Source organism: Bos mutus, chromosome 17 (assembly GCF_027580195.1).
Source record: "Bos mutus isolate GX-2022 chromosome 17, NWIPB_WYAK_1.1, whole genome shotgun sequence".
Lineage (NCBI taxonomy): Eukaryota > Metazoa > Chordata > Mammalia > Artiodactyla > Bovidae > Bos > Bos mutus.
In genome coordinates, this window is record NC_091633.1 from 36,238,519 (window position 1) to 36,255,387 (window position 16,869).

General features: G+C 36.3%; 1 protein-coding gene across 3 annotated transcripts in view; it reads right to left on the reverse strand.

The window, feature by feature from the left end:
* Window positions 1-15,801, reverse strand: part of FSTL5 (follistatin like 5) — an 875,401-nt gene extending 859,600 nt beyond the window's left edge. For all 3 annotated transcript variants that reach the window (XM_070385610.1, XM_070385609.1, XM_070385608.1), the window contains exon 1: window positions 15,676-15,801. In XM_070385610.1, the coding sequence (XP_070241711.1) occupies window positions 15,676-15,801 (126 nt within the window). The remainder of the gene's footprint in view (window positions 1-15,675) is intronic.
* Between the last annotated feature and the right edge of the window lie 1,068 nt (window positions 15,802-16,869).

Below are 16,869 nucleotides of genomic sequence, written 5' to 3' on the forward strand. Positions count from 1 at the left end.
ACACAAAAGTTTATTTTGGGTCTACCAATTCGGCTTCTCAGATGGCATTAGTGGTAAAGAACCCACCTTCCATTCAGGAGATGTAAGCGACACAGCTTCCACCCCTGGGTTGGGAAGATCCCCTGGAAAAGGGCACAGCAACCCACTCCACTGTTCTTGCCTGGAGAATCCCATGGACAGAAAGCCTGGTGGGCTACAGTCCATAGAGTCACAAAGAGTCAGAAATGACTGAAACAACATAGCACGCACACACGTGTTAAAGAAAAATGGAACTGTTACAGAAGACAGGAAATATGGGTTCTCAACTGAGCAGCACCTAGCTGTGTGATCTTCAGCAAAGACCTTTGCCTCTCAGGCACTTGCTTTTCCCATCAGTATTATATGTGTGCAAAGATGGATTGAATATATTTTACTATCTTATAGACCTAAAACCACTTCCTCATATACTAGGGATCTGATGCCAGAAACAAGCAGTGAGTAATATTAGTTTAAAATAATCCTATTTGTTTCAATAGTGATCTATATATTGTAAGATTTTTATCTCTTAAACATGTTGAATGTCAAGCTCATAAATAAGAATATTTCTTTTCATTTATAATACAGAGCTTTTCTAATTGAATTCTCAATAGAATTTTAATAATGAAAGATATACAAAACAATTTATGATTAATTTTCACATTGAAGAAGTGAATATAAATGCTAGCTTGTGGTTTATTAATATTAATTTATCTCATTTGCCTGTTCTTAACTCATAACCTTTTTTCCTACATGTACAAATTGAAAGCAACCACAATGAATCCTATTATAAACATTGATATCTGTATTCTTTTGCATAACAGGTAGTATAATGTACTTAATTAGTGGTAGATCTGGGTGTATGAATAGTTTGCTTTTCTTTAGTAAACTGATGTGAACTAGCATTATTCTCTCCACAGAAATGAGGAGAAAAATACAACTAGATCTAAAGGTAAGAAAGATTTGGAAGTCAATCCAAAGGAAATGAACAGTAATGAAAAAACCTGTTTAACTGCACCTAGGTCCCAATATGCTGGTGCTCCTTGATCAGTAAAAGGATCAATAACTGTTCAGGGAAACAAGGATAAGTCAAGTTTTTCAATTATCTATCTTTATATGTGTGTGTGTGTGTATGTGTCTGTGTGTGTTTGGTGTGTGCGTGTGTATATGTTCAATTGTGTCTGACTCTTTGTGACCTCGTGGACTATAGCCTGGCAGGCTGTTGGTTGCTATTTTCTACTCCAGGGGATCTTCCCAGTCCAGGGATCTAACCCATGTCTCTTGCATCTCCTGTATTGCAGGCAGATTCTTTACAACTATAAAGAATGGCAAATAGATGGAGATAGGGAAACAATGGAACCCATGAAACACTTTATTTTCTTGGACTCCAAAATCACTGCAGATGGTGACTGCAGCCATGAAATTAAAAGATGCCTGCTCCTTGGAAGAAAAGCTATGAACAACCTAGACAGCATATTAAAAAGCAGAGACGTCACTTTGCCGACAAATGTCTGTCTAGTCAAAGCTATGGTTTTTCCAGTAGTCATGTATGTATGTGAGAGTTGGAACATAAAGAAAGCTGAGCGCCAAAGAAATGATGCTTTTGAACTATGGTGTTGGAGAAGACTCTTGAGAGTCCCTTGGACTGCAAGGTGATCAAACTAGTCATTCCTAAAGGAAATCAGTCCTTAATATTCATTGGAAGGGCTGATGCTCAAACTGAAACTACAATACTTTGGCCACCTGATGTGAAGAACTGACTCATTGGAAAATACCCTGATGCTGGAAAAGATTGAAGGCAGGAGAAGAAGGGTACGAGAGAGGATGAGATGGTTGGATGGAATCACTGACTCGATGAACATGAGTTTGAGCAAGCTGCAGGAGTTGGTGATGGATGGAGAAGCCTGGTATGCTTCAGTCCATTGGATCTCAAAGAGTCTGACATGACTGAGTGACTGAACTGAGCTGAACTGAACTCTTTACATCTGTGCCACCTGAGAAGCCTATATATCTATATATCTATCTACTACTGTGGGCAGGAATCCCTCAGAAGAGATGGAGTGGCCATGATGGTCAACAAAAGAGTCCGAAATGCAGTACTTAGATGTAATCTCAAAAACGACAGAATGATCTCTGTTCATTTCCAAGGCAAACCATTCAATATCACAGTAATCCAAGTCTATGCCCCAACCAGTAACGCTGAAGAAGCTGAAGTTGAACGGTTCTATGAAGACCTACAAGACCTTTTAGAACTAACACCCAAAAAAGATGTCTTTTTCATTATAGGGGACTGGAATGCAAAAGTAGGAAGTCAAGAAACACCTAGAATAACAGGCAAATTTGGCCTTGGAATATGGAATGAAGCAGGGCAAAGACTAATAGAGTTTTGCCAAGAAAATGCACTGGTCATAACAAACACCCTCTTCCAACAACACAAGAGAAGACTCTATACATGGACATCACCAGATGGTCAACACCAAAATCAGATTGATTATATTCTTTGCAGCTAAAGATGGAGAAGCTCTATACAGTCAGCAAAAACAATACCAGGGGCTGACTGTGGCTCAGACCATGAACTCCTTATTGCCAAATTCAGACTTAAATTGAAGAAAGTAGGGAAAACCACTAGACCATTCAGGTATGACCTAAATCAAATCCCTTAGGATTATACAGTGGAAGTGAGAAATAGATTTAAGGGCCTAGATCTGATAGATAGAGTACCTGATGAGCTATGGAATGAGGTTCGTGACATTGTACAGGAGACAGGCATCAAGACCATTCCCATAGAAAAGAAATGCAAAAAAGCAAAATAGCTGTCTGGGGAGGCCTTACAAATAGCTGTGAAAAGAAGGGAAGCGAAAAGCAAAGGGAAAAGGAAAGATATAAACATCTGAATGCAGAGTTCCAAAGAATAGCAAGAAGAGATAAGAAAGCCTTCTTCAGCGATCAATGCAAAGAAATAGAGGAAAACAACAGAATGGGAAAGACTAGGGATCTCTTCAAGAAAATCAGAGATACCAAAGGAATATTTCATGCAAAGATGAGCTCAATAAAGGACAGAAATGGTATGGACCTAACAGAAGCAGAAGATATTAAGAAGAGGTGACAAGAATACACAGAAGAACTGTACTAAAAAGATCTTCATGACCCAGATAATCACGAGGGTGTGATCACTGACCTAGAGCCAGACATCCTGGAATGTGAAGTCAAGTGGGCCTTAGAAAGCATCACTATGAACAAAGCTAGTGGAAGTGATGGAATTCCAGTTGAGCTATTCCAAATCCTGAAAGATGATGCTGTGAAAGTGCTGTACTCAATATGCCAGCAAATTTGGAAAACTCAGCAGTGGCCACAGGACTGGAAAAGGTCAGTTTTCATTTCAATCCCAAAGAAAGGCAATGCCAAAAATGCTCAAACTACCGCACAATTGCACTCATCTCACACGCTAGTAAAGTAATGCTCAAAATTCTCCAAGCCAGGCTTCAGCAATATGTGAACCGTGAACTTCCTGATGTTCAAGCTGGTTTTAGAAAAGGCAGACGAACCAGAGATCAAATTGCCAACATCCTGCTGGATCATGGAAAAAGCAAGAGAGTTCCAGAAAAACATCTATTTCTGCTTTATTGACTATGCCAAAGCCTTTGACTGTGTGGATCACAATAAACTGTGGGAAATTCTGAAAGAGATGGGGATACCAGAACACCTGATATGCCTCTTGAGAAACCTGTATGCAGGTCAGGAAGCAACAGTTAGAACCAAACATGGAACAACAGACTGGTTCCAAATAGGAAAAGGAGTACGTTAAGGCTGTATATTGTCACCCTGCTTATTTAGCTTCTATGCAGAGTACATCATGAGAAACTCTGGGCTGGAAGAAGCACAAGCTGGAATCAAGATTGCTGGGAGAAATATCAATAACCTCAGATATGCAGATGACACCACCCTTATGGCAGAAAGTGAAGAGGAACTAAAAAGCCTCTTGATGAAAATGAAAGTGGAGAGTGAAAAGTTGGCTTAAAGCTCAACATTCAGAAAACGATGATCATGGCATCCGGTCCTACCACTTCTTGAGAAATAGATGGGGAAACAGTGTCAGACTTTATTTTTCTGGGCTCCAAAATCACTACAGATGGTGACTGCAGCCATGAAATTAAAAGACGTTTACTCCTTGGAAGGAAAGTTATGACCAACCTAGATAGCATATTCAAAAGCAGAGACATTACTTTGCCAACAAAGGTCCGTCTAGTCAAGGCTATGGTTTTTCCTGTGGTCATGTATGGATGTGAGAGTTGGACTGTGAAGAAGGCTGAGCGCCGAAGAATTGATGCTTTTGAACTGTGGTGTTGGAGAAGACTCTTGAGAGTCCCTTGGACTGCAAGGAGATCCAACCAATCCATTCTGAAGGAGATCAGCCCTGGGATTTCTTTGGAAGGAATGATGCTAAAGCTGAAACTCCAGTACTTTGGCCACCTCATGCGAAGAGTTGACTCATTGGAAAAACTCTGATGCTGGGAGGGATTGAGGGCAGGAGGAGAAGGGGACGACAGAGGATGAGATGGCTGGATGGCATCACTGACTCGATGGACGTGAGTCTGAGTGAACTCCAGGAGTTGGTGATGGACAGGGAGGCCTGGCGTGCTGCAATTCATGGGGTCGCAAAGAGTGGATCACTATTGAGTGACTGATCTGATCTGATTATCTATATCTAAATCTATATTATATGTGTTGGATAAGAGAAAGCACTGTAGCTCAGGTGACTTGAAATTTCATTCTAGGGTGGTAAAAAAAAAAATCTTAAGTGCTCAAGACTAGTGCCTAAATGGAGTTTTCTGGAATATGGACAAGCTTGGTTTTATATACTATATGAATTTGACTTTGACTAGTTTGTTACATATTGTGGAATATATGTAAGTAGAAGGCTAATGTTCCCCATTTTTAACATTTCAAAACTTAAAATCTTAAAATGAAAACAGCTCTATTTTTTCAAGCTTATAACAACTACTTTTAAAGCTTTACAAAAAGTATCTTAAGGTAGGGTCATCGAAGTGTTAAGGAACATACTTTATGCATCCTACACATCTGTAATGATAGTACTGCTTTGATAATTCCTTCTCAAAAATATCAAATGACTAGCAGGTTTTTATCTTGAGAATCTTAGAGATCAGATATATTTCTTTATTGACTTAATTTTGCCTAGCAAAATGATTCAGTCCACCTCATGCCAAATTTTCCCCAGATTAGCAAATATATTCCAGTTTAAATGAATAAACTTGCAAGCAATACATTCAAAGGTCAACAAAACATTTTTTTTCCTTAAAGTTCTAGAAAGGACAAAATTAACTAGCAAAAAGTGCAATGAAGTTGTAACTATGTACTTGATTTGCAAATCAGTTTTGAAACACACACATCAGTTTAGGCCTTAGATATACTTGATGGTGACTCCGGTTTCCTGACCCTGGTGGTACTACCAGTGTGTTTTGGGAGACAGTCCTCCAAGAACCCATAATAGTTTTGCAAATCTTATGGATTGAGACACTGACTGCCATTTGCCTTGTGATCTATTCAAGGATGTTTAAACAGCAAGAAGCTCTGTAACACAAAGATAATATTCCCTTCAAGAGCAAACGGCAAGTGTATGGAAAGCCTTAGAAGACAGAGTTTGTATCTCCATTTGAGCAAAGGGAAGGACTATGGACTGCTTGGTATCCTAAAGATAACTTCTTCCTTTGGTGCAATTAGTAGGAAGAATTATGGTCCATATGGTGTCCTTAACTCACAGATCTTCTACATCATATGGTGTGTGCTGATATAAACTGGCTCTCTGGAAACCGAACTCCAGGCACTAGCTCAATTAAGGGTAGAATTTCATTTCTCAGGAAAAAAAAATTTAATGTTCTTCTTTTTCAAACATTACTTTTTGATGAAAAAAATCAGGTTTGCATTTATCTAATAATTAGGAATATTGAGCATTTTTCATGAGCCTTTTGGCCATCTGTATATCTTCTTTGGAGAAACGTCTATTTAGATCTTCTGCCCATTTTTTATTTCATTTTTTATATTGATCTGTAAGAGCTATTTCTGTACTGTGGAGATTAATTACTTGTCAGCCACATTATTTGCAAATATTTTCTCCCATTCTGTAGGCTTTTTGTTTTATTTGTTTACTTTGCTATGCAAAAGCTTTTAAGTTTAATTAGGTCCAATTTGTTCATTTTTGTTTTTATTGCCATTACTCTCTGAGACAAATTCTTAAAAATATTGCTGTGATTAATGTCAAAGAGCATCCTATCTATGTTTCCTTGAGTTTTATAGTATCTGGTCTTACATCTAGGTCTTTAATACATTTATTGTTTTGTGTATGGTATTAGAGATGTTCTAACTACATCCTTTTACATAGAGCTGCCAAGTTTTCTCAGCACCACTTGTTGCAGGGACTGTCTTTTGTCTATTGTATATTCTTGCCTCCTTTGTGTAGATTAATTGACCATAGGTGTGTGGGTTTTTCTCTCAGCATTATGTCCTGCTACACTGATGTATATTTCTGCTTTTGTGCCAGTGCCATGCTGTTATGATTACTATGGCTTTGCAGTATAGCTTAAAGTCAGGGAGCATGACAACTCCAACTCTGCTCTATTTCTCTCAAGATTACTTTGGCTATTCCAGGTCTTTGTGTTTCTATACAAATGTAAAATATCATGTAAGAAATGAGTTGCCAGTCCAGGTTCGATGCAGGATACTGGATGCTTGGGGCTAGTGCACTGGGACGACCCAGGGGGATGGTATGGGGAGGGAGGAGGGAGGAGGGTTCAGGATGGGGAACACATGGATACCTGTGGCGGATTCATTTTGATATTTGGCAAAACTAATACAATTATGTAAAGTTTAAAAATAAAATAAAATTAAAAAAATTTTTTTTGCTCAAACTCTGAGAAAAGACAAGAAATGCAGATCAAAACTATAATCAGGTATCACTTCACATTGGTCAGAATGGCCATCATCAAAATTCTACAAATAATAAGCAATAGAGAGGTTGCAGAGAAAATAGGAACACCCCTACACTGTTGGTGGGAATGTAAATTAGTACAGCCACTATGGAGAACTGCATGGAAGTTCCTTAATAAAACTAATAAAATCATATGATCCTGCAATCCCACTCCTGGGCATGTATCTAGAGAGAATCATAATTTGAAAAGATGCATACACCCCAATGTTCAAGTAGCACTATTTACATAACCAAGACATGGAAGTAACTTAAATGTATAATGACACATGAATGGATACATAAGATGTGGTGCATATACACAATGGAACATTACTCAGCCAAAAAAAAGAATGAAATAATGTCATTTGCAGTAACATGGATGGACCTAGAGATTATCATAATAAGTGAAGTAAGCCAGACAAAGAGGAATAAATATCATATGATATTGCTTATATGTGGAATATAGAAAACAAATGATACAAATAAACTTACATGCAAAAATCAAATAGACACACATACACAGAAAACAAACTTATGGTTACCAATGGGGAAAGGAGAGGACAGATAATTGAGAAGTTTGAAATTAACATAGATGCACTAAATATATATATATATAATATATAAACAAGGGCCTACTATATAGCACAGGGAGCTATACTCAATATTTCACAATAACTTATAAGATAAAATAATATTAAAAAATGTATCTATATGTGTGAATAACTGAATCATTTTGCTGTGCATCTGAAACTAACACAAATTTTCAAATCAATTATACTTCAATGAATTAAAAATGTATTACTAATACATTTTAATACATTTGAAATGTGTTAACATTATTCAATCATTAAGATATATATGTAATAAATATATTGATATATTAATTAATATATTCCTTAACATTTACTTAATTAATGACCATAATGTCTTCACTTCCTTCTTCATGACTATTTTTCCTATTAGATAATGGTCCAGATTGCTCTTTGACCTTTGAAAAATACATTAACATTTTAAAGGGTCTTCCCTTGAACATGCTGGAAGCAGTCAGATATTTCAGATGGAATGGCACAATTTTTCATCAGCCAGGAAATAATGCTTCTGGGTTTGCCTGAAGGTTTCTATTCTCTCAGCAGTCATGGTTTTGATGTGCTATTTAATTTTTTTCTCCTTCCCTAGAGTTCTCTCTTGCCACTCTTCACGAACCCACATCTATCAGTCTTTTAATACTAAAAGTAAAACATAACCTCCTGTAAATGACTTCTTTGAATTATATCGTACTGCTATGTATAGCAATACTTTCTGGACTTATTAAATTATACAAACACTTTCCCCCATTTGCACTAGTAACTAGTTTTATAGACAAATATTTTGATTTTGTAAGTAAAGGAATCATGATGCAATTTTGATTTGCTCTGTACTATAAATCTGGACATCTCATTCTCTGGCCACAAAAATTATAAGCATTTTAAGATTTTTCAGTGGTCCCACTAGGTATACTCAAAGGGCACTTCTTACTGTCCTCACAATCTTCCCTCAAGCCTGGCTTTGATAATCAGTATCAGCAAACAGTGTAGCAGTGTGATCAGTGCTGTAAGTAAGAAAAGGGAAGGAAGATAACATACTGAATCTGAAGAATGTTACAGTGAACTGATAGGGTATATGACGATATGCTGAAATAATAGTACATGCATATTAGAGGATTGTGACTACAACAGGGCAGGCCTCCCAGGTGGCACAGTGGGAAAGAATCCACCTACCAATGCAGGAGATGCAAGACTCAAGGGTTCAATCCCTGGGTCAGAAAGATCCTCCGGAGTTGGAACTGGCAACCCAGTCCAGGATTCGTGCCTGGAAAATTAGATGGACAGAGCAGCCAGACAGGCTACAGTCCATGGGGTCAAAAAGAGTCAACACAGCTGAGTGATTGAGCATGCATGCACAACTACAACAGAAGGTTTCATTGTGATAGGAAATCATCAGTTCAGTTCAGTTCAGTTACTCAGTCATGTCCAACTCTGTGAACCCATGGACTGAAGCACATCAGGCCTCCCTGTCCATCACTAACTCCTGGAGTTTATTCAAACTCATGTCCATTGAGTCGGTGATGCCATCCAAGCACATCATCCTCCATCATCCCCTTCTCCTCTCTCCCTCAATATCTTTCCCATCATCAAGGTCTTTTCAAATGAGTCAGTTCTTCGCAGCAGGTGGCCAAAGTTTTGGAGTTTCAGCTTCAGCATCAGTCTTTCCAATGAATATTCAGGATGATTTCCTTTAGGATGGACTGGTTGTATTTCTGTGCAGTCCAAAGGACTCTCAAGAGTCTTCTCTGACACCACAGTTCAAAAGCATCAGTTCTTCAGTGCTCAGCTTTCTTTATAGTCCAACTCTCACATCCATGCATGACTAATGGAAAAACCATAGCTTTGACTACACGGAACTTTGTTGGCAAAGTTATGTCTCTGCTTTTTAATATGTTGTCTAGGTTGATCATAGCTTTTCTTCCAAGGAGGCAGTGTCTTTTAATAGGAAATTATGAGCCAGAAGAATACAGAAAGAAGAAAGAAATATTGAATGAAAGAGACAAAAAGCCTTGGAATAGAAATGAAAAAAGAAACCAAGGTAGTAGAGGAAAAAGTGTACAGGATTTTTTGTTAGATGATAAGAGTTTACGTTCTAGTTCTCTAGGACAGAGAGAATTATCATTATAATTCCAAAATATCAGACATCTCCCAAATCTCAGTGGTTTAAAACAGAAGACCTTCCCCTCTGTTCTCATTTCAAGATAATCACTAATTGCCAGGGAGTTTTAGTCATCCTAGTTGATTTAGACACTTGGCATGATTAAGCAGGCACTCCCTTGAACAGATGCTGTTTGACATGCTAGGAGAAAAAAGATAATTCAGGGAGGTTTTACGATTGGGATCAAATGTTCAGCCCAGAGGCATTCCATGGTACTTCTTAACAACTTACTAGCCAGAACTAGACACATAGTCACTTTAGGAACAAAGGGACTAATGTGATCAGAATGCAGGGAGAATAGTAAATACATGGCACACAGGATAAATTAACACAAAAGTACTCATGTAGAGTGGTTATTAAAATATACAGGCTTTATATTAAATCCTAATCCTGCTTCCCAACATTTTAAGTGTGTTGTATTAAACAACTACCAAACATTTGTGAAGCCTAGTTTTATCTTCTATCAAACAGTAATAAAACCACTTACAACATGGGAATCTTCATATAATTAAACCAATGTACAGAATAAAGCTAACAGAGTACCTAGTATACAGTAAATGCCCTGTGATACTAAGTTCCGTGTGACCTGCTCTGAGTACATAAATTCTGGAGATGGCTCAAAGTATGGAAAACTTCAGGGAATTTTCTCACAAATGCTCATAGTAACCAATAGCTACTGTGTGTGACCTATGTGAGTATATGCACAATCATGTCTGATTCTGAGACCCCCATGGACTGTGTAGCCCACCAGGCTCCTATGTCTATGTGATTTTTCTAGGCAAGAAAAATGGAGTGGGTTACCATTTCCTGGGTGAAGCACAAACTGGAATCAGGATTGCCAGAAGAAATATCAATAACCTCAGATATGTAGATGACACCACGTTTATGGCAGAAAGCAAAGAACTAAAGAACCTCTTGATGAAAGTGAAAGAGGAGAGTGAAAAAGCTGGCTTAAAACTCAACATTCAGAAAACTAAGATCTTGGCATCCAGTCCCATCACTTCATGGCAAATAGATGGGGAAACAGTGGTAACAGTGACAGACTCTATTTTTTTGAGCTCCAAAATTGCTGCAGATGGTGACTGCAGTCATGAAATTAAAAAGCACTTGCTCCTTGGAAGAAAAGTTATGACCAACCTAGACAGCATATTAAAAAGCAGAGACATTATTTTGCCAACAAAGCTCCATCTAGTCAAAGTTATAATTTTTCCAGTAGTCATGTATGGATGCAAGAATTTTACTATAAAGAAAACTGAGCACCAGAGAATGGATGCCTTTGAACTGTGGAGTTGGAGAAGATTCTTAGAGTCCCTTGGACTGAAAGGAGATCCAATCAATCCATCATAAAAGAAATTAGTCCTGAATATTCATTGGAAGGAATAATGCTGATGCTGAAACTCCAATACTTTGGTCACCTGATGTGAAGAACTGACTCATTTGAAAAGACCCTGATGCTGGGAAAGATATTGAGGATGAGAGGAGAAGGGGACAATGGAGGATGAGATGTTTGGATGGCCTCACCAACTCAATGGATGTGAGTTTGAGTAAGCTCCAGGAGTCGGTAATGGACAGGGAAGACTGGGTTTGTAAAGAGTTGGACACGAATGAGTGACTGAACTGAACCTTTTCCTGCTTTAGAGATCTTTCCAAGCCTGTGCATTGGTATGTGAATTCTTTATTGCTGAGCCACCTGGGAGCCCCCTGTAGTAACTACTATGCTCAAAACCAGTGACAGACTAGCAGTTAGGGTGGTGACTATTGCTTCCGAGTGAGTCTTCATTGGGAGATTTACCTAAACTAAAGCTACAGCAACATTTGTATTGCTAAGTCACTTCAGTCTTATCCAACTTTATGCTATCCTATTAGGAGAAGACATTCATTTCAGTGTAGCCAAGAAAACATACATGGAAACACTGTGATTGCGCTTTATGGAAGGGGAGAAGGAACAACACGAAAGGACATTAGATGTTTCTCCTTGAAGCCAGTGTCACTTTGCTTTACTAGCATTACCATCTTTATTCTTTCTGATCCTTCTTCCCCATCTGTGTTTTACCTATGCTTTTATGGGCTTCTTACTAATCTCATTTTTCTGTCTGATCCTCTCTCTTTCCCTTGAGAAAGTTACTTTTCCTCTCAGGTTTTAATAATGTCATTTGGATAAGCAGTAAAAATATTCCCTGTATCCAAGGGTTATTGTGGAATTAAATTGCAACAATTAATGTATATGAAAGTATGTAGCACAATATAGATATACAATATTTACTTCAAAATAATATTAAAAGAAAGGTACTATTTGGATTTGCATTTTGTAATTGTGTTTTACAATTTTGTATTGCTAATGAATTCCATATCCTCAAGCTCAATAAATGCTTGTTGGGTAAGCACATTGGATGAAACAGCATCAGCCCCCTTAGATACATATTATGGACTATAATTAAAATTTCTATAATAACATGATGGATTTATGTTACTCATTTTTATCTTGAGACACAGAATATATACTTGCAATCACATGTGTGTATACAGAGTTATAAATGATACAACTATGTACATATATGTTATACTTATACTACACTAAGCTATGTATGGTCTTCCCTAGTGGCTCAGATAGTTAAGAATCTGCCCAAAACACAGGAGACCCGGGTTGATCCATTGGTTGGGAAGATCCCCTGGAGAAAGAAATGTTAATCCACTCCAATTTTCTTGCCTGGAGAATTTCATGGACAGAGGAACCTAGCGGGCTACAGTCCGAGGGGTCACAAAGAGTCAGACAGGACTCAGTGACTAACATTTTCACTTTAACTTTCACTGTGTAATCTGACAAGTAAATCGCACATTTCAGTTTTTGCTCCCAAAAGGGGATTCATTATACAATTGACACACAAATATTTGAGAAAATTCTGTTCTCTACATACATTTGTTTAGACTCAAAGAACTGACACCTCTCTGGGGAAAATGTGGAAAGTGGCTAATCAAAACTCAAAATCTAGTGTATTTATTGTATATTTTAGTGTTTTGTAGTTAACAACTAATATTTATGCTAGTGAGACCTATCCAAATAGAAAATCTCCTTAGGCATTCTCTAAATCTTACAGATTTATAGATGTTTATAGTCTATTTTATTTAAATAAAACTATGCAAGTTAAAAATAACAAATGTGAGGAAATAAATTTATACAATGCTTTTAAATAATATATTTTAAAAATTTTTATTAAGTATAGCCTAGTTGATTTTACTCTAGCAAAAAATGATAGAAAAGGAAATTATTTTTAATGTATTATTAATTATAATATAATTATACACACATATATCATCTTGATTTAAGCCTTATTCTAGTCAGTGATGGAATCATTCACTATAAATATATTTGTTTTTTTTACCATCCTGTGTGCTGTGCTATAGCAAGATGAATAGTGTGTGTGTTTACTCACTATATTATGTCTGACTCTTTTGGGACCCCATGGACTGTAGCCCGCCAGGCTCCTCTGTCCATGAGATACTGAAGTGGGTTGCCATTTCCTTCTCCAGGGGATCTACCAGACCCAGGGATCAAACTCCCATCTACAAGGCAGGCGGATTCTTTACCTCTGAGTCACCAGGGAAGCCAAAGATGAATAGTAGCTTACATCATAATGGAAAAAAAATCCAGCAAACTGATAAATAAGTGAAATACATATTTTGACAAATAATGGTATTCTAGAGTGAACATTAACAGGGGACCAAGGGAATGTCTATGTTTGTTCTATTTTCAGTTATGGTTTGGGAAAACCTCTCCAATAAAGCAGCATGTGAGCCTAATTGGAGTGGAAAGAAGTGAGAGAAAGACAATCGGGTATTCTTTGGATTCAAATAGTGACTAATTCAAAAATAAATAAATGCTATAATGAGATTAGTCTTCAAGGTCTTGGAGAAGGAAAAGTACATCCCAGTGGTTGGATTGGGGTTGATAATGAGGGGAAAGTATCTGCCGGGGCTTTGCAGGAACTTACAGAACTCAGGGAGCTTCTTAATTCCTACCAGATACACACTTTCACACAGAGTCACAGAATTATTTTTATAGCTTAATGTCACCTCTGTCTCAAGTCATTTGAAATTTAAGTATTGTCATAACGTTCTCTGCCTCTCTGCTCCTAAGTACCAGCAGTCATGTACTATTTCTAACTATGTAGAGGTAAGGATTCACAGAGAAGGAAAAGATTGGGAGGTGACTTTGATCATTTTGGGTGAGTATTAGTGTTTCCAAAACTGGTTTAACTCATTGTGTTGTTTCATTTCTTTAAAGATTTCTTAAATTATACAGCAATGCATGCTAAGTTATTTATCTGAAATGTCCAAATTTAATTCAAAATTATTTATAAATTATACACAACAATCTGTGATGTTATATTTAACAGAGGAACAATCAAAACTTTTAGTCAGGCATCTACCTGCTATTTTTCTGCCATCTATTCAATTACATAGTATCCACTAGGCACTAGGAATAAAAAGATTAGAAAGGCACAGTTCTAGACCTCAAGATACATAACATAGGGCAGTCACACAGTATGGAATAAATATTCACTGGGTCTGTAATAGTATGAGTCAGAATGTTGAATTAATAATGTGTTTTGAGAGCATTCATAAAGGAATTCTTATATCTAAGTTTGGAGCTGGGACAAAACTTATTGTTAGTCCATGAAGTAGGGGAAATGAATGATAATAGAAAAATAGTGGGATAAGGCCAATTCTCTAGTTGTACTTTTCTAGAATGAACATTTTAATAGCTTATTTACTTTTACATGCAACTGAACTTCTATAACATTTTTTTACTTTGAAGTATAGTTTATATTCTACTTATTTTCTCTTTTATACCTGTCATATCTATTCTGCATGCTATACCTTAGCTTGTTGAAACATTTAATAAAGATATGTGTTCCAAAAATTCCTTAACATTCTAAGAATTTTTTTTATTTCTTATCTATAGAATGAAAATAGATACACTTTCATAAGTTTGGTTTGAGGATTAAATACAACAATAAATTTAACAGCTTAGCCTAATGTCTGGCACATAAAAATCCCAGAAAAGGTTAGTGATTTTGTCAATGAAAGAATTTCAGCAAAAATATATGCAATGTAAGAGTTACTATCATGTAGTGACTATAAAGGAGAAAATCAAAATAGTTATGTTTGTTTATTTCAAGTGATTTTTAAAAGACAAGTAGCATAAGAAATCTTAAAATGTATATGTTCTTTTCAATTTCAGCATTTTTGTCTTTTTTCCACTCTCTAGGAACATCAAAATGTATTAAAACTTGTATTTGATTGAATAAAATGTTGTTTAAATATTTTACTTGCAGTATCATGATGTGTTATTAAAAGCACTAGCTTAATTTATTGTAAGTATATAATCTATGGAATTTATAAAAATCCTAATGTCAACTTATTTAATTCTTGAAAATATTTAACATCAATAAATGAAGTATTTCCTATTAGACAACCTGAAATTATTATGATTTTTGTGAAATTAAAATGTCTAATGATTTTTAAAAGAACAAAAACTTTGCCAAACTATATGTCTCTAGATGGTATAGGTATCTTTTTTTGTTTATCTTAATGGCAAATTCAAGAACATAACACTTTTGGTTTAGTTTGAAGTTATAAACTTAAAATTAATATGGAAATAACAGAAATTATCTGGATGATTAGGTCTTGACATACTTACTTTTATAAGCTTATCCTATTTCTTCATGTGAAATTTTAATGACACATTTTTTTAAATAGTCCATCTCTATACTTTGTCAAAAGCAATCCCCCAAATTGTGTTTCTAAAAGGCTTTTTTATATAAATATAAATTATACTCTGAAAGTATATTCTGCAATAAGTGCTCTTAGGTGAGTAGTAAACCAGAGAACCAACAGTTTAGTTCATTATGAGCAAGTCCAGAATGGTAAGGTACCTTGTGTCGCAATCTTATTAGAGGTTGGTAGGATTTAAGGCCATATCCTGCTTCTTTGGTTGGCCGTCCTTCAGACTCCAGAAAAATGAATCCAAGAATCAAAACAGCTGACCAGCACTTAAGCATCCTTATTGCTTTTCACCTGTGAAAATTAACATTGCAAATAATCAGAAAACACATTCTAAATTGAAGAAATATATCAAAAATATTCAATAACAAATATAATTCTCCATGGAATTAATCAAAACTCAGCAGCAGTTGCCAACTGAATCCATAATAGGTAAGCATCTTCAAATAAAGATTATAATTCTTCTTGATATAAGAAATACTGTTTTTTTTTTTTTCACACATACAGCTTTATATAACACTGAATTAGTAGAAATTTAGGGGCCAATAAAAATATTGAGGTAAAATAAACACAAGCTGAAAGAAATTTTTTTCAAAAGAGAGAAAACATTAAACCATATTAATTTTCTAATCATCCATACAAGATACATTTATCAACACATGTATAAATCTCAAAGTTCTCTTTGAGTATGTCTGATGAAAAATGTTTAATAAAACTATAGCTATTATAATTTACTGGTAAATATCAGTGAAATGTTGATGAGATAGTCTTCTGTAGCAGCAATCCCCAACCTTTTTGGCATCAGGGACCAGTTTCCTGGAATAGAATTTCCATGGGGGTGGGGTGGGGTCATTCAGGCAATATACAAGCAATGGGGAGTGATGGAGAGCAGCTCTGCTTGCTCACCAACTGCTTACCTCCTGCCATGTGGTCCAGTTCCTAAGAAGCTGTGCCCTGGTGCCAGTCTATGGCCTAGGGCTTGGGTATCCCTGTACTATGATAAATTCTTAATAAACTAAGGTACAACAGAAATTATGCCATTGGATTATATTGACTTATATTTTTTCAGTAGCACCCAAAAGGACATTTCCTAGAAAGCTGCTTTTTCTTAAGTGCTTTAAACTAAAAGTCATATGATTCTTTCCACAACTCTGTGTTTTTGAATATACCAGAGAAATTGCAAAAATGCATAAATTTATAACCATATAAATTCCCTAAAACCTCTTCCAAACAAACAAATCTATATGTTGAACTCAACTGTATTCCTCTTTACCACTTTGAGAACACTTCTTAACCCTTATTGTGACCATAGTGAAGTAAGTCGCTCAGTCGTGTCCGACTCTTGC